Source organism: Eulemur rufifrons, chromosome 16, assembly GCF_041146395.1.
Source record: "Eulemur rufifrons isolate Redbay chromosome 16, OSU_ERuf_1, whole genome shotgun sequence".
Lineage (NCBI taxonomy): Eukaryota > Metazoa > Chordata > Mammalia > Primates > Lemuridae > Eulemur > Eulemur rufifrons.
The window spans coordinates 90557591-90581343 of record NC_090998.1 but is presented as its reverse complement, the minus strand read 5'-3'; the positions used below and the strand labels follow the sequence as shown (position 1 = coordinate 90581343).

Below are 23753 nucleotides of genomic sequence, written 5' to 3'. Positions count from 1 at the left end.
ATATTGTAATAAGAGACTGAAACAAGGGCTTTGGGAGTTATGAGCCAGGAACCGTGGATGAAAATCAACATATATATTATAATATCACAGAACCCAAGTTTTGAAAGAATCATTCTAATAATGATAGTTAAGTAGTTGTAAGTTAATAATCAAAGCTCCTTATTATGGGTACATGATAATGAGCATTGCTGAACACAAAAAAGCGTGAGGATTTCGTACTTTTAGGGAAAACAGCTTCTGTTGGGCTTTTGTAAATAATGAAAATAGGTCCCAGGTCCACATAATAACCTTTGTGGATCCACAGGCACCTGGATATCCTGGGTTATGAATCAAAGGCGTATGTTTCTCTGATGAAGAAGGGACAGCAGAGACAATAAACTGCAGCAACTAGAGCACACTCATACTGAGAAACTTCAGCTGTCATTCAGTCATACGTAGCTGACGTTTATTATGTTTTTTCATATTTGGTTGCTTGTTTTCCAGTGCTCAGTGGACAGCACATCTTGGGGAACCTCCCAGAGCCTGGGCATCTGGGCTATGGTCATGGACCATGCAGGAGGCTTCACTGGACTGGGGAGGCTACGGGCTTTCCCGGAGCCCTTCTGCTGACAGGGAAGGAAGAGAGGCTGAGAGCATCACCGTGTCTTAAGTTAGGGCCTTCTCCGTTCTGAATTTCCTCCACGCCCTGGAAGAAAGGAAAGCGGCAGGGAACTGGGCAACACAGCAGTCTTCCATCCACACCCTGTAAGAGAATTCCACAGAGTAGTTTTATCAGAGGTGGCAGGAGAAAGGCAGCTTGGGTATGTTTGATTATGTTAACATGTGACATGTTAACAGGGCATGCACCACAGGCCTGGCACTGGGGGCCCAAAGGTATAAAAAACATGTTCCCTGCCAGCAAACAGCTCATAGTCTAGCAGAATTTTGGTGTGTGCTTAAGCAAATATGCAGTGTTTTAAGAGAGGTACTGGTCACTCAGAGGAAGGAGGGATGAAGAAAGACTTCAGAGACATCAAGGCTGGGCGCGGTGGCTCACAATTGTAATCCCAGTGCTCTGGGAGGCCGAGGCAGGAGGATCACTTGAGGCCAGGAATTCAAGACCAGCCTGAGCAACATAGTGAGACTCCGTCTCTACAAAAAATAAAAAAATTAGCTGGGCGTGATGGTGTGCACCTGTAGTCCTACCTAGGCGGGAGGATCACTAGAGCCCAGGAGTTCGAGGCTGCAGTGAGCTGTGATCATGCCATGATGCTCCAGCCTGGGTAACAGTGTGAGACCCTGTTTCAAAAAAACATTGAAGAATGGGTGGAATTAAGACAAAGAGCACTGGGAAAGAGCCTTTGACATGGGATGACAATGAGCCAATGCTTGGGTAAGAAATGGTGAATATTAAGGATAGTTATGTGGGTGGGAATATGGAAAATGAGACTAGGATAAGAGGTATGACCAGATTATGGCAAGCCTTGAATGCCAGGCTAAGGAGTCAGGAGCATCCTTATCTGTGACAGTCATCCTGCCATGCAGCACATATTAGAGCACAGGAAGTCAACACAAGATAGCTGAATGGGAAGAGGACTGGAACTCCTGGGGGAAAGGTCTGTGAGCAGCATATGAACCAGGCTCTGATGTCCATGGACAGGCTGTACAGAGCTTGGAATTAGAGCTAACTGGGGAAGACTTGTAGTTTCTAAATTGCAATATGGAGCTGTTCAAATGATGCTGTTGGTTGGTGCTGTTGGCATATTGTCAAGAAGACGTAGGATTCATTGAATGATACACTAAGGGCAACTGAAAAGGTTGGCTAGGACCCCCCAACTTAGTTGAAAGAGACCCCAGTGAATGTGTAAGTCAATAAGCTAGTACCCTCATGCAACACAGGGAAAAGGCAAAATAAAAACATTAGCCGCCAAGTGGGTCAATTCATTAAAGCCTCTGCCCTGAGTGTGTAAATGCTGCTACCAGGCCAGACTATATCACAGGTCAGATGCTCCACCCTGCCTCCTGCTCCCGGTTCATCTAGGGGTAAAGCAAATGTTACCTGTTAGTCATCATCATCATCGTCTTCTGGGACAAAAATGTCATGTTCCTCAAGTAGAGCAGCAAAGTTCTTGCTAATGAGCGTCCCAACGTAGAGAAAGGGGATCACAATGGAGAACACGCGGAGAAGGCCAAAGGACATCTGCAGAAGGTCAGAGTGGTGGCTGTGAGCTCCAGAGTCCACTTTGGCAGGACCATAGAAGGCCAGGCCCTCTCATGGGCATTCCTTCCTATGGACCCCGGACCCATCATAAGCAACTTGACTTTAAAGCCCTTGGAAAAATTCAGAGCAAGAAAAATAATTACAAAGGAGATATAGTAATTGTTAGGGCCACCAAAGTGAACGTTAAAAAGAAAACTATAAGGCACTCTAGACATCTCAAAGTTAGGGCACAACCTAGATACCTACAGACAAGCAGGTGAGAAAGTAAGAGGTTTAATGGTCAGCTCTACTTGAAGAAGACACTAAAGACAAGAAAATGGATTACACAAAGATGTACAGTTAAGGGATATTCTATACAGTTAATTAACAGGTTCCCTGATGCCTAAGAAATTTGATTTCACCACATTAAATTTTACAAACAGGTGTGTTTGCAAGTGGGCATGTCTTTACACTGTGACTGTTTACATGGACTGGGGGAGTGTCAGTAAAATCTCATCAGTATTTCCTCATATTTTCCTGCAGTTTACAAAAGAAAAGGTTTTCAGCTGTGCCTTTTTATAAGGCCGCTCTTTCCCAACATAGACCATGCACCTTCTTTTCTTGCGTGCTGTGAAACTGCCCTGCAGTCAATTCTGTGTTATCACAGGCCAGACTAGCTTTAAAAGAAGTTTCTTAATTCCCACACAGCTCTGCAATCAAAAAGCAAACTTTTGTTTGATATAAGGGACTGTTTCCATTTTCCTTAGAAAAAACCCCAGGGTATTGAAGGCACGGGAGAGCATTCGGTGGTGGATAAAAGTAGGATCTGCTTGTACCAACAAGCAACCTGGATGCCGGGACCTAACTCAGCGGCTAGCCTCGGATACTGACTTCACGGCTCTGGCCCCAGATTCTTCATTTGTAAAAACAGTGATCGTACTAATTTCCTGCACATCTCTCAGGACTGCATATTACATGAATTAAATACCAAGTGACAACTCACAGAAAGATAAGGTCCGTCCCACATACCCTTTATTTACAAAATTCTTTAACAATTCACTATTTCATTGTATCAACTCTATGAGGCAGAGAAGAGATTATATGACTTGTCTAAGCTGGACGCACAAAGCCGAGTCTTCTGACTCTAGAGGAATAGGGCACCGCACCCCTTACGAGAAGCTACTGCAAAATGCCATCTTTCTCAGCTTTTGCCCCCATCTTCTGTCTCCAAGCACCCAGCTCAACACTGGGTTCTAACCGACCATTTTCCCCCACCTGTCAAAATAAGCAACATTAGCGCAAGAATTTGTCCTTGGTCCGCCTTCCAGTCTAAGGCGATCATATGATTGGCTTCTACTTCTGTCAATCAGCGTGGGCCCGCACTGCACTCCCCACAATTGGCCTGGGCCCCTTCATCCCGCCTCCAGGCAGACACTCACTTTCACCGGTTTGGGCAAAATGGCGCCGCTGCGGGTAACGATGACTGACCGCGACGGCACTGGGCTCTGACCTGAGCCGCCGTCACTGCCACCTTTCCTCAAGCTTGGCCCGCTCCGGAGAGCCCAGAATCGGACGGGTGCCAGTGCTAGCCGGCGAGCCGCTCCGGACGCCATCTCCCAGCTCCGCCCCCCGCCCGGGCACCCGGACCCCACTGTCCGACGCCGGTGCCGCCCTCGGGAAGAACGTCGCTTCAAGCCTCGCGAGGCTTCTGGAGCGCACGAGAAGCCCAGCCCTCACACTTGCGCAGTGGCCCCAGTTCCTGCTGCGCTGGGAAGGGAGTTTGTCACCGGCCCGACGTGGTGACATCACGAGAGCGAAGCCGACGCCCTAGTGCCCCGCAACTCCCGGGCTCCGGGGGGCGGGGCCGTGAGGCCCAAGGGAACCTTCTGTCGTTGTTCGCGCGCCCAGGCGGCCGCGCCTGGGGGAGCAGGCTAGGGAAGTCTTGAAACAAACTTACGGAACCGTTGCGAGTAACAGTAAAAAAACCTTTACTCAGTGTTACAATGGTATACAAAACATTAACAATAAAAAGATAAAAGCCGTAGTATCTGTGTATAAAATAAAGTGCAGTGGCTACGGGACTGGGAAAAATGACGGCGGGAACAGGCCCTGGGCAGCTTCTCAACCTGCTGGAGGTAAGAGGCTCTGAGCCTCTGCCCGAGACCCAATTGGGTCCTGGTCGGTTTGCCCAAGGCGCTGCTAAGGGAAAGAGGGGCTAGGAAGGGGCAACTTTTATGTGTTTGGGAAGCGGGTGTCTCCAACCAGGCTCTGCATCTTCCCACCTGCCACTGCCACCACACCCCAAAGGCATCAGGCTGGACTGGCCTCTGGCCCTGTAGACCCAGAAAAATAGAAAAAGATGTGGCACTCGACTGTAATCCCAGCGCACTGGGAGGCCATGGTGGGAGGATCACTTGAGCCCAGGAGTGCAAGACCAGCCTAGGCAACATAGCGAGCGACCCTGTCTCTATGAAAAAGAAAAAAACAAGCCAGCTATGGTGGTAAGTGCTGTATCAAAAAAAAAAAAAAAGAGAGAGAGAGAGAGAAAGAAAGCAAAACAAAGCACTTGGCAGGAATTTGGGTAAGTACACCCTGAATGACAAGCAGGACTGTGAAAAGAAGTCCCAGGTGATCTCATTAGCAGTTTCGGGAACAGAAACACTTCTATGGGAGCCCAGACAGAAGAGAAGAGTTTATCACAACATTCTGCGAATCCTGTGTCCAAGCTCCTAGGATGTCCAGGACTGAGAACCAAAGTGACAAACTGGCTTTCCCCAGGAAGCCACACTGCCTTCCCACCTGTTCTTCAACTTCTCACTTGGCAGCTCCAGGAGCTGGCTGCTGAGGACAGAGTACAGCAGGGGTTTCTGCTGACATATAAAAGCCACCAGCCCCTCCTGGGGCAGTGCCCAGCACTATCTGTTGACAGGGCAGCCAGGGAGGCAGGATGGGGGCCCCAACACTTTCTGAGCAGAATAAATCCCTTTATTGGCTGCACCTCCAAAAGGTCCTACCCAAACTACAGGGTGGGGAGCCCATGCCGAATCTTCCCACCCCTGTCAGGAAGAGCTGGGTCCCAGAAACCCTCATGAAACAATAAATCCACTTTCTCTGACAATGTCAGCCCCTCAAGCCAATACTACAGCTAACTTCCGGTATTCCAATGACTCAACACTCCCCACATTGGAAATGGTGCTGTAGAATCTGGTGTGTGAGTCAAAGGTAGCGAGACCTGTGGCCATGTAACAGTTCCCACTTCTTCCATTTCATTAACATCCCCTAAGAGAGGCGCAGTCCAGCACAGTCAGGAGACCCGGGTCTTGCTCTGTGTCTCTGAGCAAGCCACCTTTCCTCTCTGTGTCTCAGGAAATAAAGAGGATGGACGTAATGATTCCTCAGTCCCCTGCAGGTACAAGTTTGGATCTGGAACCTGGAGAATGCCTGAAAAGCAAGGAGAGAAACACCCCGCAAAAGCAACCTTGGAAATGAGTTAGCATTTAACTTTTTCAGATTAGGCTGAAAAAACACTGGCCCTGGTGTCCTGACCAGCAGGACAGGGGCAAAACTCAAAGGGCCCAGGCTCAGGGCCTAACCTGTTCCTCACATCCTGCCTGGCTCCCCCGGGCCCTCTGCTGCCACCCCCGCCGCAGCTCCATGATCTCCTGGCCATACCAGTTGTGCAGGGTGGAGAAGCAGGAGGTCTCAGGGGACACAGGGCTCTGCCCCCTGCCTAGGAGGAGGCTGGCAGGGCCCTGCAACTCCCACTCAGCCAACGCTCGCCCTGCTGACCTGCTGCCCCCTTCCTCAACTAAGCCCACAGAGTTGCAGTCTCTGGGGAGGGAGTGGCCGTTCTCCAGGCCCGGAGACCAACAGTCAGCAGCCTGGGGCTTACAGTGACTGGAAATGGCCTTCCAGGATGAGTGGCGACGCAAGGCTAGGCTCTGGCGGGCGTCCTGCAACTGGCTCTCCAGCTCTCGTACCACCAGGCGCATGTAGCCAAAGCTTGCCCGGGACAGCGCCTTTACCCAAGCCTCCTGGGCCGCTGGTCCATCTGCCGCCAGCAGGTGTGGGCGCACTCCAGGGGCATTGAAGCAGATGGCGAAGGCAAACTCCTCGGGTGCTGGGGCTTCAGCCAGCTCCACTGTGCAGCCCTCCAGCACCACCAGGCTCAGCGGGGCCCGGCCCTCACGACTCTCGAAGGAGAACAGCAGGTTGCCCTTGAGAACAAACCAGCATCTTCGGCCAGTGCCACTGGGGGTGGGTGGGGTCCCTGGGCCCCCCCAAGTACGCAGGAAGCCTGTGTGGTCCGCTGGGGAGTCGCTCAGTGCATAGTGGGCTACACTCCTCTCATTCAACTTCATGGCTCCCACAAGAACTGTGAGGCGAGAGAGGTGACATGGGATTAGAGAGGGAGGTGGCCCCTGTGGGAAACAACATTGGCTTTGCAGGAGACCTGGCCCCAGCCCTGTGGCCCCTACTCACTTGCCGTGTCCCTGAGGCTCTTAGTGTCTTCATCTGTGAAAAGGGATGGTCTTTCCTTCCTTTTCTCTCAAAAAGACGTTGTGAGGATCATGCAAAAAAAACTGGACATCAGAGGACACAGAGAAAAGGATAATGTGATTGTATCATACCAGGAGGTATGGCAGGACCTTGACAGAGCTTTCTAAAATTCAAAGAAACAGGCCCCAGATGGGCTGAAATGGATCCCAACCCCATAGAAAATACTGTGTTTAAATTATCCCCTACCCTGGGGGCTTCTCAGCTCCAACTCTGAGGCCAAATCTCCAGGGTTTCCATGACCCACCCGGGCCTCTACTGGCCTCTCATTTGTGTATAGCACAGTTGAATCTTGTTTACCTAAAGGCAGAAGCTGAGGCACAAAATATAACTTTAAAGAGTTTACTTGAGGCCAGGCGCGGTGGCTCACGCCTGTAATCCTAGCACTATGGGAGGCCGAGGTGGGCGGATTGTTCGAGCTCAGGAGTTCGTAGACCAGCCTGAGCAAGAGCGAGACTCTGTCTCAAAAAAGAGTTTACTTGAGTCAAAGTGAGGACAGTTGCCCAGGACACACTTCCAAGTTGCCTTGGGGAGGGCTCTGTTCGGCCTTTGTTAGAAGCAGGTTCTTTGTTTTGTTTTATTAGAGAAAGGGTCTCGCTCTGTTACCTGAGCGAGAGTGCAGTGCGTCGTCATAGCTCACAGCAACCTCCAACTCCTGGGCTCAAGTGATCCTCCTGCCTCAACCTCCTGAGTAGCTGGAACTACAGGTGCACACCACTACACTTGGCTGATTTTTCTATTTTTTGTAGAGATTAGGTTACACTCTTGCTCAGGCTGGTCTTGAATGCCTAGCCTCAAACAGTTCTCCCACCTCGGCCTCCCAGAGTGCTAGGATTATAGGCATGAGCCACCACATCCTACAAGCAGGTTTTTAAAGGCAAAAAGGGACAAGGAATGAGCTGTTTGACAGGATTTCCACTGGTTTGCAGAGATAAGACTGATTAATTATTGGCTATACATTGTTGAACTTGGGGTATAAACTACAGGGTGTCCAGTCCATGGCACTTAATGGATTTGCCATCAGTTAGTGTAAAGCCCACCTAGCAGGTGGATTCAAAAGGTAATTATTTAGCTCAAGAGGAGAGTGAGACTTGACTGCTGTCATATTTTAATGCCTCTCTGGTCCTAATAATTCCAAGGGGCTCATATTCCTCAGACAAAAAGTTTCTTTTCTCTCTCAATCTGCAGCCTTCGGGGCCAGATTGGGGCCAGGCAGGGCAGGCCTGCCTTATGAGGGCTCGGATGAGCACCCACTCTGCAACCAAGAGTGTGGCACACACATAGGATATGGCTGAGAAGGACCAACCACAGTCACTGAATGTAGATGCCCCAGGGACCATAAATGGCACCTAATGCAACTGTCCTCCTAACTCATGGAAAACTAAGGCCCAAAGCAGTGAAGGGGAACTGCCAAGGTCACATTGGCCAGTGAGAAACAGAGGTTGGTCTCCCAATTCCCTCACACCTTCTGGGGGAAATCTTGGCCGTGACCCACTTACCATCAGGGCTCATGGGGGAGGGCAGGGAACTTCTGTTTGGCCACACAGCTTAACCCTTAGACCACGTGGTTCCAGGGAGCCTGCAAAACAATTCTCAAACCCAGTCAACCCATCCTAAAGAATGAGAACTCCTCCTCCTCCCCTGGGGTCCACTGAAACCACCACCTCCACGGGAAGCCTTCTTTGATTCCTGATAATCTCCCCACCCATCTACCCAGGTCAGGCACCTATAAGCACCTGAAGGGGCCGGGTGCCCTTGTCTTGACCATTACACTCCAGACCGCAGCTCCCTGTCGCTGAGGCCGGGTCGGAGGTAGGTGCCCTCACAGCTTCCAGCTTGTCCCTTCTAGCACTGGCCACGGTTTGTCTGTGGGCTTTAATTGAAGTGACCTAATCCAAGAGGCCTTCCCTGACCACCAATTCTAAAGCAGCTCTGTCCACCAAGGTGGCCCGACCTAAGGTCACCTGCCCAGCAGTCCTCTCTCTTCTGGTTTTGTTTCCTTCATGCCATGATGTTGTCCTCTGTGTTTACGGCGCTGTTTCCAGTCCCAGAATGTCCGGGGTGAGACTTGGCCCCCAGGGTAACCCCCTATATCCCAGCACTGTGCAGGGCTCAGAGAGGCCCTCGGGAAGTAGCTGTGTCCCCTGCCCTCCTGGAGCTTAAGGTGGGGGTGGGGGAGCATTGTAGGCAAACAAAATAAATAAATAATAAATTAGTGAAAGGACAGACAACGTAAGTGCGGTCATGATTAGGGCTACGGAGAGAAGTAGCCCAGGCCCGGGGATGGGAGGAGAGGCCGTCCCAGAGGGGTGGCCCGGGAAGCGGGAGGAGATCACAGACGTCTGCCCGACGAGCAGCCTCATCCTGGGCCCAGCGCTGGGGCACTGGGGCGGGCGCTCCCTCCTCTCCCCCGGTAGGGGTGCCGGGCCCTCCCGCCCGTGCACCACGTCTTCCCGGATTCTTTTGTTGGAAGACAGGCGGGCTGGGGGCGTGGGACCGCCCCGCGAGCGCCGGGCCCCAACCCGGCTGTCGCCCTGAAACAGGGGTCGCCTCAGCCAGGATCTCCCCCGCGCGCGCAGCAGAGCCGGGGTGCGGGCTGCCGCCTGGGTTTCCCCATCCTCTGGGCGGGCTCTTCCCGCCACGTCCCCGCGGCCGCGCCTTCCCCGGAGCCCGCCGTGCCCCTCTCACCTCCCGCCGCCGACGGCGCCGAAGCCCAGGAGGGCAGCCCGCGGGTGGGCTGCGGCCGCGCCCCCGGCGACCCCGCTCTAGACCCTGCGCCTCCGGGCCGCTGACGTGGCCGCGGGAGCCCGGAGACCCCGCCTGGGAGCTCGGGTTACCGCCCCCGCCCTTTCCCGCCCAGTACTCACTGGGCCTCGGGATCCGCGAAGCCGCCCTTGGATCCGCAAGGGAGGGAAACTGAGGCCCAAGAGAGCGATGACCTGCCTGAACCACAGCGCTGGTCGGTGCGGGTCGGCCTTGAACCCAGAGACCCACCTCAGGCTGTTCGCTGGCCTCGAACCCAGCCCACCGCCGGGAGAACTCAGAGTCCTTCCTTCTCTTTGCCCTCTGGTCCCCCTCTCCCCACCCGGCCCACTTCTCCCCCAGAGCCAAGCCTGGCACAGCCTCGCTCTGGGCATCTCCCAAGGGCGGGCTCCTACACAGCCCGCGAGTTTAGTTTTCCTGGACACTCCACGCGCCCCTGTGGACAGCCCATCTTTGCCTCTGGGAATTATCCATTTCTGCTTCTGCTGCCGGCTCTGAAACCCACCCACAGCCTCCAGGCTCTACCTGGAGTGGTCCACGGGTAGGCCTGCAGTGAAGGTTGCAGGAAAGAGCAACCAGATAGATACAAGAGGTTGTAGTTTCCTGAAGGCTCTGGAAGCCTGGGGTGCGCTCAAACATTTGCCCATGAAATTGTAGTTCCCACCTCATAGCCTTTGCGCTTACAGTTCCTGCAGCCTATGGCACCCTTCCTTCTCACCCTCACCCAGGGCTCTGCTCCTCGGGGCTCCTTGCATCATTTGAGTCTCAGCTCAGATGTCCCCTCCCTGACAATGCAATGTACAGTAGCCACCCCTCCATCTCTGCCACACCCCTGGGTTGTATGTCCATTTCCATCAAGCACCACTAGAGTAAACTTCTCTGCACTCAGGCTTTTATTTCCTGTTTATTGTCTGTCTCCCATCCCCCAAATTTCATTCAATTAATGGTATAAACCATAATAAATGTTTTAGAAGGTAATAAGTGGCGTGGAAAAAATAGAGCAGGGTAAGAGAGATTGGGAATTGTAGGGGTGGGGAGGTTGCAATTTTAAATAGAATGGTCAGAATAGGAGGCCTCACTGAGAAGGTGACATTGGACAATCCTTGAAGGAACAGAGGGAGCCAGCCAGGCCAATACCTGGAGGAAGAGCATTCCAGGCAGAGGGAGCAGTCGGTGCAATGTCCCTGAGGCTCATCGTGTTTGCGGACCTGCAGGGCCAGTGTGGCCAGGAGGCATCGTCCCTGAGGCTCATCGTGTTTGCGGACCTGCAGGGCCAGTGTGGCCAGGAGGCAGTCGGAGATGCGGGCAGAGGGGGTGGGGTGTGGCTCTGTAAATCTGTGTGGCCTGTCACTCCAGACTGAGGTGAGCAGCCCTCCCAGGATTTTGAGTGAGAGGTGACTTGAGCTCTGTTCCCAGGCCCACTCCGGCTGCTGTGGAGAGAGGGGACCTAAGAGGAAGCAGGAGCGAGGAGCCTGCTGCAATAACCAAGGTACGATGAGATGAAGGCGGCGAGGGAGAGGTGGCCAGACATGGAGGGGGGTGTGAAGGTAGGAGGGTGCAGGATCTGCCCAGGGATTGGCTGGGGGGTGAGGGGGAGAGGAGGACTCCAGGGTTTTGGCTGCAGCACCTGGAAGGAGAGTGTCCATTACCTAGGAAATGGAAGGTGGCAGGTGTTCACTTTGGGGCCCATAATGTTTGTGATGCCCAGTGGTCACCCTCGAGGAGGTGCTGTTGGGACACAGAAAACGATACCCCAAAGTGTGGCACTTTGGTGTGCTGAGAACTTTCAACTGAAGGACACGGGAAGGACCTCAGAAGCAAAATCTCTCTCTGCCCTTCTCCCGCCCTTCTTTCTCCATAGAAACTAGAATTCCTCTTCCCCAAGGTGGGTTACAGAAACTAGAAATGTTCCTCGAGCCTCCCCTCACCTTTATGTTTAGGAATTGGCCTCCGGGTCTCCCCTGTCTGATGGATGACAGGGCATAAGACTGTCATTCTGGAAGGGGCGCTGCCCACTCCCAGGAGGAAGGATCAGGACAGACCTTGCCGGGCTTCCCCACGCAGTCTATTACCACTAGACCTTTCCCTTTTGTCTAATCACATTTCTACATGGCTGTTCTTTTTTTCACCAAGCCTAACCATAAAAATGCAGTTTTCCCTGAGTCTTTGGGTCTCTTCATTTCTGAAGGCTCCCATGTCATGTAAAACTAGGATTCAGTAAACCTGTTTGCTGTTCTCCTGTTAACCTGTCTTTTGCTATAGGAGTGTCTGCCGTGACCCTCGTGATGGCTGGGGAAAAACAGTGATATTTTCCTTTCAGCCCCTACAGTGCCCAGAAGAGTGTAGGGCACCCAGTAGCTCCTCAATAAATGCTTGATGGATGAGTGAGGGACGGAATATGCAGGGCGCCTGTGGGAGCAGGGTCTTGAGTGTCAGGTGTGGGAGCAGAGCCTCCTGACTCTTCCACAGCTGTGTCCCCAACCTGGTTTGCTTTCTGCCGCCCTCCTCCAGGTGTCTATCATCTTTGACTACCATTCAGAGCAGCTGACCAGGGGCCTCGCTTCAGGACGTGCCCTCGTCACAAAGCCCCGGGCAGGTGGGCAGGTAGTCACTACACAGCTAGTTACTGAGCGCCTGCAGTGTGCTGGGCGCTGTCCTCGCCCTCACGGCCCCCACGGAGGTGAAAGGACCAGCCTCCAGCGGAGCTGGCCACCGACAGCCCGGGGGCGGGGCGGGGGGTGCCAGCGTCGGGAGCGCGCAGGGCGCGAGCTCGTGGGGGCGGGGCCTACGGAGGCTCGGAGGGGCGGGCGCCGGACGACCGGGGCCCGCAGAGGGCGGGGCGCACGTTGCTAGGGGTGTTCTGATAGGTTGAGCCCCCAGAACGCGGGGGGCCTATCCCGTGACCGCGGCGGCGGGCGGCTCGCGAGTCCGGAGCGCGCCGAGGGGCCGAGCGCGTCGCCAGGGTGAGTCCCGCGGGCCGCGACTCCGCCGTTTTGGGGGGCCGGGGGCGGGACCACGGGCGGCGGTCCGGAGTCTGATTCCGGCCCCGCGCCTCTGTTCTTCCTGGGCGTCCTGGAGCCCGTCGCTGCCCCGGCCGGCAGAGGGCCGCCCTAGGCTCTCGGGACGCCCCGCGCGGCGGAGCGGGTGAGGTCTAACGTCCTGGGCACCTTGCTGAGAGTTCCTGAGGGAAGGAACAAGCTCCGGGAGGTGATGCCTGACGGTGGGGCGGGGCAGCGAGGGCGACGGGGGGACCGAGTGTGGGATCCACACTGAAGGTTAAGGGCGGCCGGGCTAGCGAGGCAGCGTGCCCCAGTGTTTTTCTAACGTTTCGTAGCTTCCAGAGTCCAGCGTATAAAGCTGATAGGAGCAGAGCAGATCTGGGCTGATCCTCAGACGCTGAGTCCGGAGCAATGCTGCTGAAGACAGGTACCTGCGCCAGCAGCCGCGGCTTTGGGAGGATAGGGGTGGGGGCTACATGGAGGAAGTTCCAGCCCTGTGGTGTCTGGCCCTTCTTCCCTGATTTGGGTTTGTGGGGAGATGAGTTCCTTTCTTATTCTTGGAGCTGGACCGGGAAAGGAGAAGGGGCTGCTCCACACCCAGGAATCAGTTCCCTTTCCAAAGAGGCTTCTTCCTTTCTCGACCCCTCTCCCCCAAGTGCAGAGGCCCTAACTTATGCGATAGCAGCATGTGCTGAGAACAGACCTGTAACGTTCCTCAGTAACTTCATCTTGCAGATCAGGAAACGGAGGCCCGAGAGGAAAAGGGCTCACCTGCGGAAGCTGGTTGGGTGCAGGTCCAAACTGGCTGACCTCTTAAAGCCCTTCTGAGCCCCCAAAGGGCCTGTGGTAGAGAGCAACTGGCCCCGGGCGCAGGAGCCCTGGAGTCTGGCCACGATGTGCAGACGGCCCCCCACTTATGGTTTCACTGTACCATGGCTTGAAAGTGATACACATTCAGTAGAAACTGTCTTTCAAGTACCCATACAACCATTCTGTTTCACTTTTAGTACATTCAATAAATTACATGAGATAGTCAACACTTTATTATAAAACAGGCTTTGTGTTAGATGATTTTTGCCCAACTGTGGGCTAACGTAGGTGTTCTCAGTATGTTTAAGGCTGGGCCAAGCTATGATGTTCAGTAGGTTAGGTGTATTAAATGCATTTTTGGCTTGTGATATTTTCAATTTACAAGGGTTTATCTGGATGTAACCCCACGGTAAGTCTAGGAGGATCTGTGCTGTTAAGTTCTGTGCACGGGGTGGGAGGAACTGATCAGGGGCACAGGAAGGATATAACTTCAGGTGTTAGTTTTGCTCATTCCAGCACTGCTGTGACAACAGCAAGTGGGAAGCCAGACCTCAAACACGTTGCGTTGCCCCAGACACCATCCTCCTACTTACTGTTCTGCAGGAGCAGGGAGAGCCATTTCTATTCTCATCCCAGGAGTTGAGTTCCCCTAATATGCAGACAGGCAGCCTCTGCAGTGCTGAGCAGCATGCGGATGGGGTGGGATGAAGGACTGGCTGTGGGAGCCACTCACAGTCACACACCCACGCCCCCCAGCGCTCTTGCTGGTGCCAGTGGCCCACGTGCTGATGCTGGACAATGGGCTTCTGCGGACGCCACCCATGGGCTGGCTGGCCTGGGAACGCTTCCGCTGCAACACGAACTGTGATGAGGACCCAAAGAACTGCATCAGGTGAGTAAGGTCTGCACCCACTGACAAGCTCTGCCCAGGGCCCTGCAGTGGAGCAGGAAGTAGAGGGTCAGCTAGGAAAGGGGACAAGGTCAGAGGCCCCATCCCAGAGATTGCAGCCAGAAGTAACTTGGGACATCTGACATGTAGCTTTATCTCCCATCTGGGGCCTCTGTGGGGACTGCCCAGGTGCCAGGCAGGGACCTTTTGTGGACCCAGCCTCTGAGATAACTGTTACAAGGTCAGGCCAGAGCCAGACATGGTGCCTGTAATCCCAGCTAGGGGGGAGGAGGCTGAGGTAGGAGGATTGCTTGAGGCCAGGAGGTCAAGATCAGCCTGGGCAACATAGTGAGACCCCATTACTTAAAAAAAAAGGCTGTGTCCCTTGTGCTATTCCTGACCCAGTCCTGCTCCTTGGCCTGAGGGCCAGATGGTTCCTTTTACCCCAGCTTGCTTATGGCTCATGATGCAATCCTTGGTCGCCATTTACACTTGTGACCTAGCTTAGTCCTCAGCAACGTCATGGTTTTTATAGCCCAGGTACACTCAGAGTGTGGATAAGGGCCAGACTGGGCCACTGAGATGCCCCATCCCTGCCCCTTGCTAGTGAGTGGCTGTTCATGGAGATGGCTGACCGGCTGGTGCAGGACGGATGGCGAGACCTGGGCTACGTATACCTTAATATCGATGACTGCTGGATCGGCGGGCGCGATGCCAGTGGCCGCCTGGTGCCTGACGCCAAGCGCTTCCCTCATGGGATTGCCTTCCTGGCTGACTATGTGAGCCCCAGCCCAGCCCTCGGCTTGAGGGCCAGACCACCCCTTTCACTGTACCCTGCTTAGGGCTTATTTACACAATCCCTGTATGGAATGTCACAGTTTGGTGGAGGAAACAGACAAATGAACACTGACTTTTGGCCCGTTGTGGTGGGTGAGAGCCCGAAAGACATCTTATTCAGCCTGGGATTCCAGGAATGTTCCCTGGAGGAGGCAATTCTTGAGCTGATCTCAGAGACAGCAGAGGGGATGGCAGAAGCAAAGGCCTAGGGGCAAGAAACAGGATCTGGGAGACGTGTCTGTTGGAGGGAGGGGTGGGCCATAGCTGGCATATGCCAAGCCAGCAAGCTGGGACCCTCTCCTTTGGTTGGTGGGAGCCACTGAAGGTTTTAGTGGGCCCTGGTCAGAGGTGCCTGTGAGGAGGCTCCCTGAGGGTCCTGCCTGAGCCCACTGTGCTCTTACCCCCCGCAGGCTCACTCCCTGGGCCTGAAGCTGGGCATCTACGAGGACATGGGCAAACTGACCTGCATGGGTTACCCAGGCACCACACTGGACAAGGTAGTCCAGGACGCTCAGACCTTTGCTGAGTGGAAGGTGGACATGCTGAAGCTGGATGGCTGCTACTCGACCCCCGAGGAACGGGCCGAGGGTGAGCTCCTTGGCTGCCTGGGGCTGGTCAGGTAGATGGGGAGGGGCGGCCATGAAAGGCCCACCAGCACCCACCTGGCTGAGCTTGGTTGCTGGTGCAGCCTTGGGGCGGGGGTGGTATTTCCCAATCCTCTTCACCTAGGGGCTGGGGAAATTGTGACTCCCAGGCTCCCTAAATATGGTGTGGCACTGTGGCCCACCCAGGAAGTGTTTGAGGGAGGCTCTGGGTACATGGGGAAGCACCTACTCTTTGGCGCCTCAGTTTCCTCGCATTTGGTGGGGAAAGGTTTGGGCTGGGGCCCCAGAGTGCCTCCTATACCTCCTCAGTCCTGAAAAGAGGGGCTGGGCTTTCCCCAGGGTACCCCAAGATGGCTGCTGCCCTGAATGCCACCGGCCGCCCCATCGCCTTCTCCTGCAGCTGGCCAGCCTATGAAGGGGGCCTCCCCCCAGCGGTAAGTCATTCTGCGCCCTGCCTGACAGCGCTTCCCCCACCCAGGCCTCCTCACCTCCTGCGTGCCAGGCCTCAGGGAGGTGGCCTTCCAGATCCAGATCTCACCACAGCTGCCCACATGCTGATTTGTAGGTGTTTAGAGAGAGGATCATAAGTACCCCCCAAAAGGGGGCCAGCTCAGCCAGCCCAGGGTCTTAGAGAAGGGGAGGTCCCCGTCAGGTGCAGCGTGTGGGCTGGAGACGCACACGGCTGGTGAGGCCAGGCAGGTGGGCTACTCACCAGGGGCCCCTTGGCACATTTGATGCTAGAGAGGGTGGGCTCAGGCCTTTGGACCTGAGGGAGGAGGCGGGCAGGTGGTGGGACTCCCACTGAGAAAACATGGGAGGCGGGTTTGCCATGGGGAGGGTTGTGGATGCTCCAGCCTGGGCCCACACCACGGGTTGACCCTGGCTGGCAGGAGAGGGCAGGTAGGCTCCTGGTACCAGCATGCACAGAGGGAGGCCAGGGCCACCCCCATGGAGGCCTTCCTTGTCCCAAACATGCTGGAGGAGCCTGTTCTTTCCCACCCTGGGAGCCTCGTGCTGAGCCTCCTCAACCTATGTGGGCCTCTGGGCAGCAGGGTGTGGTTCTGGTGCTGGACTCTGCCTTCCCCGACATCCAGGTGAACTACAGTCTGCTGGCAGAAATCTGCAACCTCTGGCGTAACTACGACGATATCCAGGACTCCTGGGATAGCGTGCTCTCCATCTTGGATTGGTTTATGCAGCACCAGGACATACTGCAACCGGTGGCTGGCCCAGGGCACTGGAATGACCCAGACATGGTACCAGCATGGAAGGGGATGTCCCTGAGCCCACTATCCACGACAGCTCTGCTCCCCACTGCCCTGTGCTCTCTTCCTCCCCCGATGCTCACTGCCAGGTTCTAGGTCAGCGTTTCTGAAATGTGTCCCTGAACTGATTGCATTAGACCCACCTTGGAAGCTTGTTTAGGATTCTGTTTCCAGGGCCCCACCCCCAACCTGCTGCATCAGAATGTTCGGGGAGGGACCTGGGAATGCCCATTGTGAATGTCTCTGCAGGCAATTCTGACTTTTCTTACCGCGTGAGAGCTTGGTCTGCAGTGAAATGTTATTCTTCTGCTGGGTGAAGATCATGACTATTCCAGGCTCTTTTTGCCATTTCCCAGTGCCTGGACTGTCCCCTCCCCATCTACCTCTGACCCCTCTCTCAGTGTTCTGTACCCACTGTCCTGCGAAGTCCGCTCAGCCCTGCCCTGCCCTCCACAGGCACAGCTGGTTCTTAGTCCTGCGTCTAGCCCTTCCGTCCTATCCCAGTCATAGCCCTGGTGACCTTTTTTTTTTTTTTTTCTGGTGTAAGACAAGAGTCTCACTCTGTCCCCTGGGTAGAGTGCAGTGGGGTTGTCGTAGCTTACTGCAGCCTCAGACTCCTGGACTCAAGGATCCTCCTGCCTCAGCCTCCCGAGTAGCTGGGACTACAGGCATGGGCCACAACGCCCGGCTGATTTTTCTATTTTTAGTAGAGATGGGGTTTCGCTCTTGCTCAGGCTGGTCTTGAACTCTTCAGCTCAAGCAATCCTCCTGCCTCAGCCTTCCAGAGTGCAAGGATTACAGGTGTGAGCCACCGCACCTGGCCTTTTTTTTTTTCTTTTGCAATTTATCTTACAGCTTTATAGTTATCTCTTCATTTAGTCAACAAAGATTTGCTACCTACGATTATAAGAATTACAAATACCAAAGTGGCGGAGGGCAGCCTGGACGAGCAGCAGTTGGCCTAGTTAGGAGTTTTAGCTCCAGCTCTGCCACTTACCTTGGGCAAGTTGCTTAATTTTTTCTGTGCCTCAGTTTTGGCAATTGGAAATTGAGAATAATAATAGTAGCTACCTTATATACCTTTTTTGAGGGTTAAATGAAATAACTTTTAAATGCTTGGCACAGTATCAGGCATATACATAGTACTTAAATTGTTGTCACTAAGTCCATAACCACGTTGCCTTAGCAATAATTGTGTCCTGACTATGGATTGGTTGCCTTGGGGTCAGGAGAGCCCCTTGGTCCATTCAGCTGTGGCTAGGACAGGTAGGTGGCCAGTGGCAGGTGCAGGGACTCTGTCCAGGTCTGTTCCCTACCACTGCCACCCTGGGAGTATTTCTTGACTTGCATGTCCCAGCTAATAAACTTTCTGGCAGCAGGATCCCATTTGATCATCTAAACCTGTGGTGCAGCCAGGGCATATTATTACACGCCATGTTCTTAATGGAAAACTAAAAGCTGATGCTCAGATGGAAGGTGACTTGACTGACTTGCCCCAAGGCCACACAACTGCGGAATGGTGTTGATTGATCCAGGCCAGCCTTCCCCAATCCGTTTGCTTTTGCTTTGGCTGCAAGTTCGGGGATGGCCCCTATGCCCACCTCCCTGAAGAGGGCAGAACTGACTGCTCCTCTCCTCTGCCCCCAGCTGCTCATTGGGAACTTTGGCCTCAGCTTAGAGCAAGCTCAGGCACAGATGGCCCTTTGGACGATACTGGCGGCCCCTCTCTTCATGTCCACAGACCTGCGTACCATGTCTGTCCAGAACATGGACATTCTGCAGAATCCACTCATTATCAAAATCAACCAGGACCCCTTAGGCATCCAGGGACGCAGGATTCGCAAGGTACCAGGGTGTGGGGAGAGGGAAAGGGAGAGCTAAGGAACCGGGCTCCCCTGAGAGCAAGGCAGCCAGCCTGGAAGTCACCTGGAGTGCGGGAGGGAGCGGGGCCTCTACAAGCCACCCCTCCTGGTTGCATGTGGTTGGGGACTCTGCTGGGAGCTGCTCCAGCTGCCCCCCTCCCTGCTAGGTAAGAGCAGGGTCAGAGGAGGACAGCTCAAGGGAGTCTGGGAGGGGAGATGTCACCACATAAGTGCGCAGGGGAATAGCACGGCACCGGGCTTCTGCACACACCCGTCATGGCCTGCAGTGAACTAGGGCTTCCCTCCAGAGTTTAAGCCAAGGAATGTTCTGGCCAAGGAATGCTGCTACTGCTACTAGTGACTACGATTTATTGAGTACCTGCTGTGTGCCAGGCATTCTAGATACATTTTCTCAGCATGCTAGATATTCTTTCTCTGATTTACAAATGAGGAAACTGAAACTTCAAGAGTCTAAGTAACTTTACCCCAAGGCTACACAATTGGCACAAACAAGACTGGATTCCAAGTGTCACCCCAAAGCCTTTGCTCTTTACCAGATCCCTGACACTCTAGTAAAAAGACATCTGCGTTGGCCTGTTAGGAACTGGGCTGAGAAAAAAAAAGACATCTACAGAACTATAGAAGGCCCCTACAGAACTGGTGATGCCCAGAGAGGGTGACTGATCCCTGCCAGAGGGCTGACGGTGGAGCTGGGCCCAGAGAACTTCTAGGGGGTGGGGCAGATGGGAGTTCACCTCCAGCCCACCATGCGCCCTCCTGGGCCAGTCTTCACTGCCACTGGACAGTGCCCTGCGGCCCAGCACTGGCAGCTGCGTCGGCCAGACCCGCTCACACGCTGTGCTGTCCCCTGCTTCCCTGTTTGTGTCTAGCCCTCCTGTTGTCCTGTGAGCTGCTGAGGCAGGACCTCCTGCAACATTTGCCTCTGTCCGAGCACAGGGCCTGGCTCAGTCCACTGAGACGGGGCAGGAAGGACTGAAGGGAAGGTTAGATAAGCAGGGGTCCAGGAGGACTGTGGCCTCTTCCCTCAGCCTCTGTGTGACATGGACCTGTGGGCTGGGGGGACCCAGGGTTCAGGGAGGGCTAGGAAGGGGACTTCATGGCCTGTCAGCAAGGGACCCCAGCCAGTAGCCATCTTCTGTGCCCAGGAGAAATCCTACATTGAAGTGTTCATGAGGCCCCTGTCCAACGAGGCTAGCGCCTTGGTCTTCTTCAGCCGCAGGACAGATATGCCTTACCGCTACCAGTCCTCCCTCGCCCAGCTCAACTTCAACCGGTCCATGACGTATGAGGTGAGTGCCCTACTGCCCGCAGCCAGTGGCCCAGCCTCAGGCGTCACTTTCCCCGGGAGGGCACTGCTGGGGGTGGTCCTTGCTCACACGTGGCCTCCCTGGAGCCGTGGGCTCCTCTCTGGTAGGTGCCCCTGGGGCAGCTGTAGGCACTGAGGGCTGTGGCTGGTTCCGTTCTCTGCACCAGTGTTTTCAAGCTATGCAAACAGAACTGCTGTGTATAAACATGAGTCCCATTAATTCTAGGGCCGTACTCCTGCCCTCATGGCCAGACCCTGCTGGCACACGCAGTGTTTCCCATGGGCTGCGGCCTTCCCCACTGCCTGTGTTGGACATCTGTTGGCTTTTCCAGTGGAGAAGTGATGGGAGAGTCAGCCCTCCCGCTTCTGTAGGGAAAACGGCAGGCCTCGCACAGACAGGCCACAGCCCAGGCTTCTGCATCCCCTGAAGGGGTCTCTGTGCAGCCATTCTCACGGTGGCGCCGGTGATGTCCTCCCCTCTGCAGGCCGAGGATGTCTACTCGGGTGATATCATCAGTGGCCTCCGGGGTGAAACCAACTTCACAGTGATCATCAACCCTTCGGGGGTAGTGATGTGGTACCTGTATCCCATCAAGAACCTGGAGATGTCCCAGCAGTGATGAGCTGGGACGTGTGACAGGCTGTGGCAGCACCACTGAGCCCAGACACGGAGCCTCGGCATGGCAAGGGCAAGTGGGCAGGGTTCTCTGCTCCCCAGGCCCGCTCAGAGGCCTGACCCCATCGTAACTGAAGTGCAACCTCAGGGCCAGGTCCTTTGCCATACCCAAGTGTGAACCCTCTTGGAAACTTCTCTTGGGTCAGTTTCCTGTGGCTTTCCTGGCCTCTACCTCGCCTGCATGGCCCCGCGGATGTTGCTCAACTGGGCCAGCCTCCTAAGCCCCCACGCCCATCAGGACTCTGGCTTCTGATCTTGTTCACTCTGAAATCAGGATTTGGAATTTTTCTAATTAGGAGTAGAGAAATGTGACCTGTTACCAAGAGCTCCCCTGAATCGTGTGATTGGCTTTCCTACCCAGAGAAGGCCTTGCAAGCTGATACCACCTGGGAGTGAGGGTCAGAAAGGAGACCTTGGCTCCCTCAGGTCACCAATAAAGCTGTTCTTTAATCAATTAGTGTATTACAGGTCTGTGGCCATGGGCACCTTCAGTTAGGGACCCTGGTGGTTCTACATGAGATGCTGGTTTCAAATCTCACCTCACAGGGAAGATGTGTGGCATCTTCTGGCCCCTCATTTTCTGAAGTGACCTGCAGCTTATACTTCCTAGAAATGCCAGACTTGCCTCACACCAGGGAGCCATCCCTGCTCTGCCTGACGTGGTGGCGATGGTGACAGCACAATGAGGCAGAGTAGCAATGCTCCCAGGGCCTACAGCTCACGCTCTGCCCAGCAGCGTCCCCTGGCCCAGCACCTCAGGCTATTCTCTCTGGCGGTTCCGTCCTCACCCCCACTTCTCTCCCTTTATTATTTTTCTCCCATCCTAGCCACAGAGGAGGTTCAAATTCCCCAGCTGTGTCCATAAACAAGTCCAGGGGTTCTTTGTGTCTTAAAATCTGTTTCCTCTCCTCCTAAGGAAAAAGAGTAACAGTCAACATGGAAGAACAAGAAGTTCTTCACTTTGGCTCCTATTTCCCAAGCCCTCCTCCTCCTTTAGCCAAGGCCACAGGGCACCTGTCTTCCCTGGTGGCTCTCTTTCCCATCCGGAAAGCTGGCGGCAGAGCAGGCTTGAATGTCGGAGCACCCAGTGCCCTGGGCCTCGCACTGTCCTGCCCTGTGGGATCTCTTCTGGGTGGATCGCCCACGCTCCCTCCCTCAGGGTCTTGAGGTCTTTGCATTTAGAGTATAGTGTAAAGAACTACAGCTGCACACTTTATAATGCCATTTAAGATTACTGGAGCTTCGCTGATTAAGTCTAGAGTTGCCAGAGAAAGCTCCCTTTCCCCGGTTGATGTCCTGAGGCTGTTGAGTCTGACAGGAGGACAGAGGCTTTGTGTTTCGTATCCTACGCTGTGGTCCCCAACCCCCCGGCCATGGACTGGTACTGGGCTGTGGCCTGTTAAGGACTGGGCCGCAGAGCTCTGCCGCCCATCCACCATCCTCGCTGCCAGTGGGAAAATTGTCTTCCAAGAAACTTAGGGAGGGGGGGCCACACAGCAGGAGATGGGGGGGAGAGTGAGCGAAACTTCATCCATATTTACAGCTGGTCCCCATCACTGGCATCACTGCCTGAGCTTGGCTCCCTCCCCCTCCATGGAATAATTTGGAAAAATTGTCTTTCATGAAACCGGTCCCTGGTGCCAAAAAGGTTGGGAATCAGTTTTCACCAATGTGGAATGGTGTGTATCCACTGTTACAGTATCATACAGAATAGTTTCACTGTCCTAAAAATCATGTCCCTCTTTCCGCTCCTCTTACTGGAAACCACTCATCTTTTCACTGTCTCCATAGTTTTGCCTTTTCCGGAATGTCAGAGTTTGAACCGTACAGTAGGTAGCATTTTCACATTGGCCTCTTTCACTTAGCAACATGCATTTAAGATTTCTCCATATTTTTTCATGGCTTGAAAGTGCACTACTTTTTAAGCTGAATAATATTCCATTGTATAGATATACCACTATTTATCCACTTGGCTATTCAAGGACATCTTTGTTGCTTGCAGGTTTTGGCAATATGAGTAAAGCTGCTATAAACATTTGAGTGCAGATTTTTTTTTGTGGACGTAGATTTTCAACTCATTTGGATACACAGCAAGGAGCACAATTGCTAGAACATATGGTAACAGTATATTTAGTTTAGTAAGAAAGTGCCAAATTGTTTTCTAAAGTGGCTATACCATTTTGTACTCCAGTCAGCTATGAATGAGAGTTCCTGTTGCTCCACATCCTCACCAGAATTTGGTGTTGTCACTGTTGTGTATTTTCACCATTCCAATAGGTGTGTAATGGTATCTCATTGTTTTAATTTGCAATTCTCTAATGACATACGATGTTAAGCATCTTTTAATATGCTTCTTTGCCATCTGTTTATCTTCTTTAGTGATGTGTCTGTTCAGGTCTGTTATCCATTTTTTAATTAGGTTGTTTTCTTATTGTTGAGTTGTAAGAGTTCTTTCTATATTTTGGGTATGAAACGTGGCAGGATGTACCACCCTAAAATATACCATAAGGATTACTTAGAGCTAAAGGCAACCTGAAAAACAGCAGATGCGAGGAGGGCATTCTAATTTTCCCCCTTTCTTCCTGAAAATAGGGGATAAAAGTCACCATATAAAAGATGCTCTCCCTGTACTAGGAGAAAAGAAACATTTTTCAGTGGGGAGTCATGGTTGTGAGAATTCCATCCAATCAGACCTTGTTAGAATAATTCTTATCTTCCTTTGGCATCCCCATGCAATTTACTTTTCCACAAATGCCTTTCTTGTTCAACCTAATACAAAACATACAGGTTTTCCATTTTTTTGGGGGGGGGTCTTCATTTCCTTATCAGGACTCCTGTGTCATGTAAAACTTACATTAAATTCGTATGCTTTTCTCTGTTAATCTATCTTCTGTCAGGTTAATTCTCAGGCCCAGTCAGGACCCTAAGAGGGGAAGAGAGAGTTTCGACTTCCCTACAGATGTAAGTCTTTTCAGGCAGCTGTT

General features: G+C 53.6%; 3 protein-coding genes across 3 annotated transcripts; 1 reads left to right on the top strand and 2 right to left on the bottom strand.

Annotated features, from left to right (window-relative positions):
• Positions 1–423: 423 nt before the first annotated feature.
• Positions 424–3895, bottom strand: SMDT1 (single-pass membrane protein with aspartate rich tail 1). The gene is made up of 3 exons (XM_069490429.1): positions 3619–3895; positions 2039–2179; positions 424–742 (listed from the first exon to the last, which is right to left on the bottom strand). Exons 1-2 carry the CDS (start codon positions 3790–3792, stop codon positions 2042–2044), a joined length of 312 nt encoding a protein of 103 aa, XP_069346530.1. The 5' UTR covers positions 3793–3895; the 3' UTR covers positions 424–742; positions 2039–2041.
• Positions 3896–4266: 371 nt separating this feature from the next.
• Positions 4267–6740, bottom strand: PHETA2 (PH domain containing endocytic trafficking adaptor 2). The gene is made up of 2 exons (XM_069490543.1): positions 6662–6740; positions 4267–6554 (listed from the first exon to the last, which is right to left on the bottom strand). Exon 2 carries the CDS (start codon positions 6538–6540, stop codon positions 5761–5763), a length of 780 nt encoding a protein of 259 aa, XP_069346644.1. The 5' UTR covers positions 6541–6554; positions 6662–6740; the 3' UTR covers positions 4267–5760.
• Positions 6741–12413: 5673 nt separating this feature from the next.
• NAGA (alpha-N-acetylgalactosaminidase) lies at positions 12414–21320 on the top strand. Its single transcript, XM_069489677.1, has 10 exons — positions 12414–12462; positions 12834–12925; positions 14065–14200; positions 14805–14976; positions 15445–15622; positions 15979–16073; positions 16734–16895; positions 18552–18749; positions 19933–20076; positions 20579–21320. Exons 2-10 carry the CDS (start codon positions 12910–12912, stop codon positions 20711–20713), a joined length of 1236 nt encoding a protein of 411 aa, XP_069345778.1. The 5' UTR covers positions 12414–12462; positions 12834–12909; the 3' UTR covers positions 20714–21320.
• The last annotated feature ends 2433 nt before the right edge of the window (positions 21321–23753 follow it).

What these genes read in the sequence shown, in the direction of transcription:
- SMDT1 (XM_069490429.1), bottom strand. Translation starts at nt 3,792, where the DNA reads ATGGCGTCCGGAGCGGCTCGCCGGCTAGCACTGGCACCCGTCCGATTC. An exon ending in TTTTGCCCAAACCGGTGAAA is followed by an intron (nt 2,180 to 3,618) that starts GTGAGTGTCTGC and finishes GACCTTCTGCAG; the next exon opens with ATGTCCTTTGGCCTTCTCCG.
- PHETA2 (XM_069490543.1), bottom strand. Translation starts at nt 6,540, where the DNA reads ATGAAGTTGAATGAGAGGAGTGTAGCCCACTATGCACTGAGCGACTCC.
- NAGA (XM_069489677.1), top strand. An exon ending in CCCCGAGGAACGGGCCGAGG is followed by an intron (nt 15,623 to 15,978) that starts GTGAGCTCCTTG and finishes GGCTTTCCCCAG; the next exon opens with GGTACCCCAAGATGGCTGCT. An exon ending in AAGGGGGCCTCCCCCCAGCG is followed by an intron (nt 16,074 to 16,733) that starts GTAAGTCATTCT and finishes CCCGACATCCAG; the next exon opens with GTGAACTACAGTCTGCTGGC.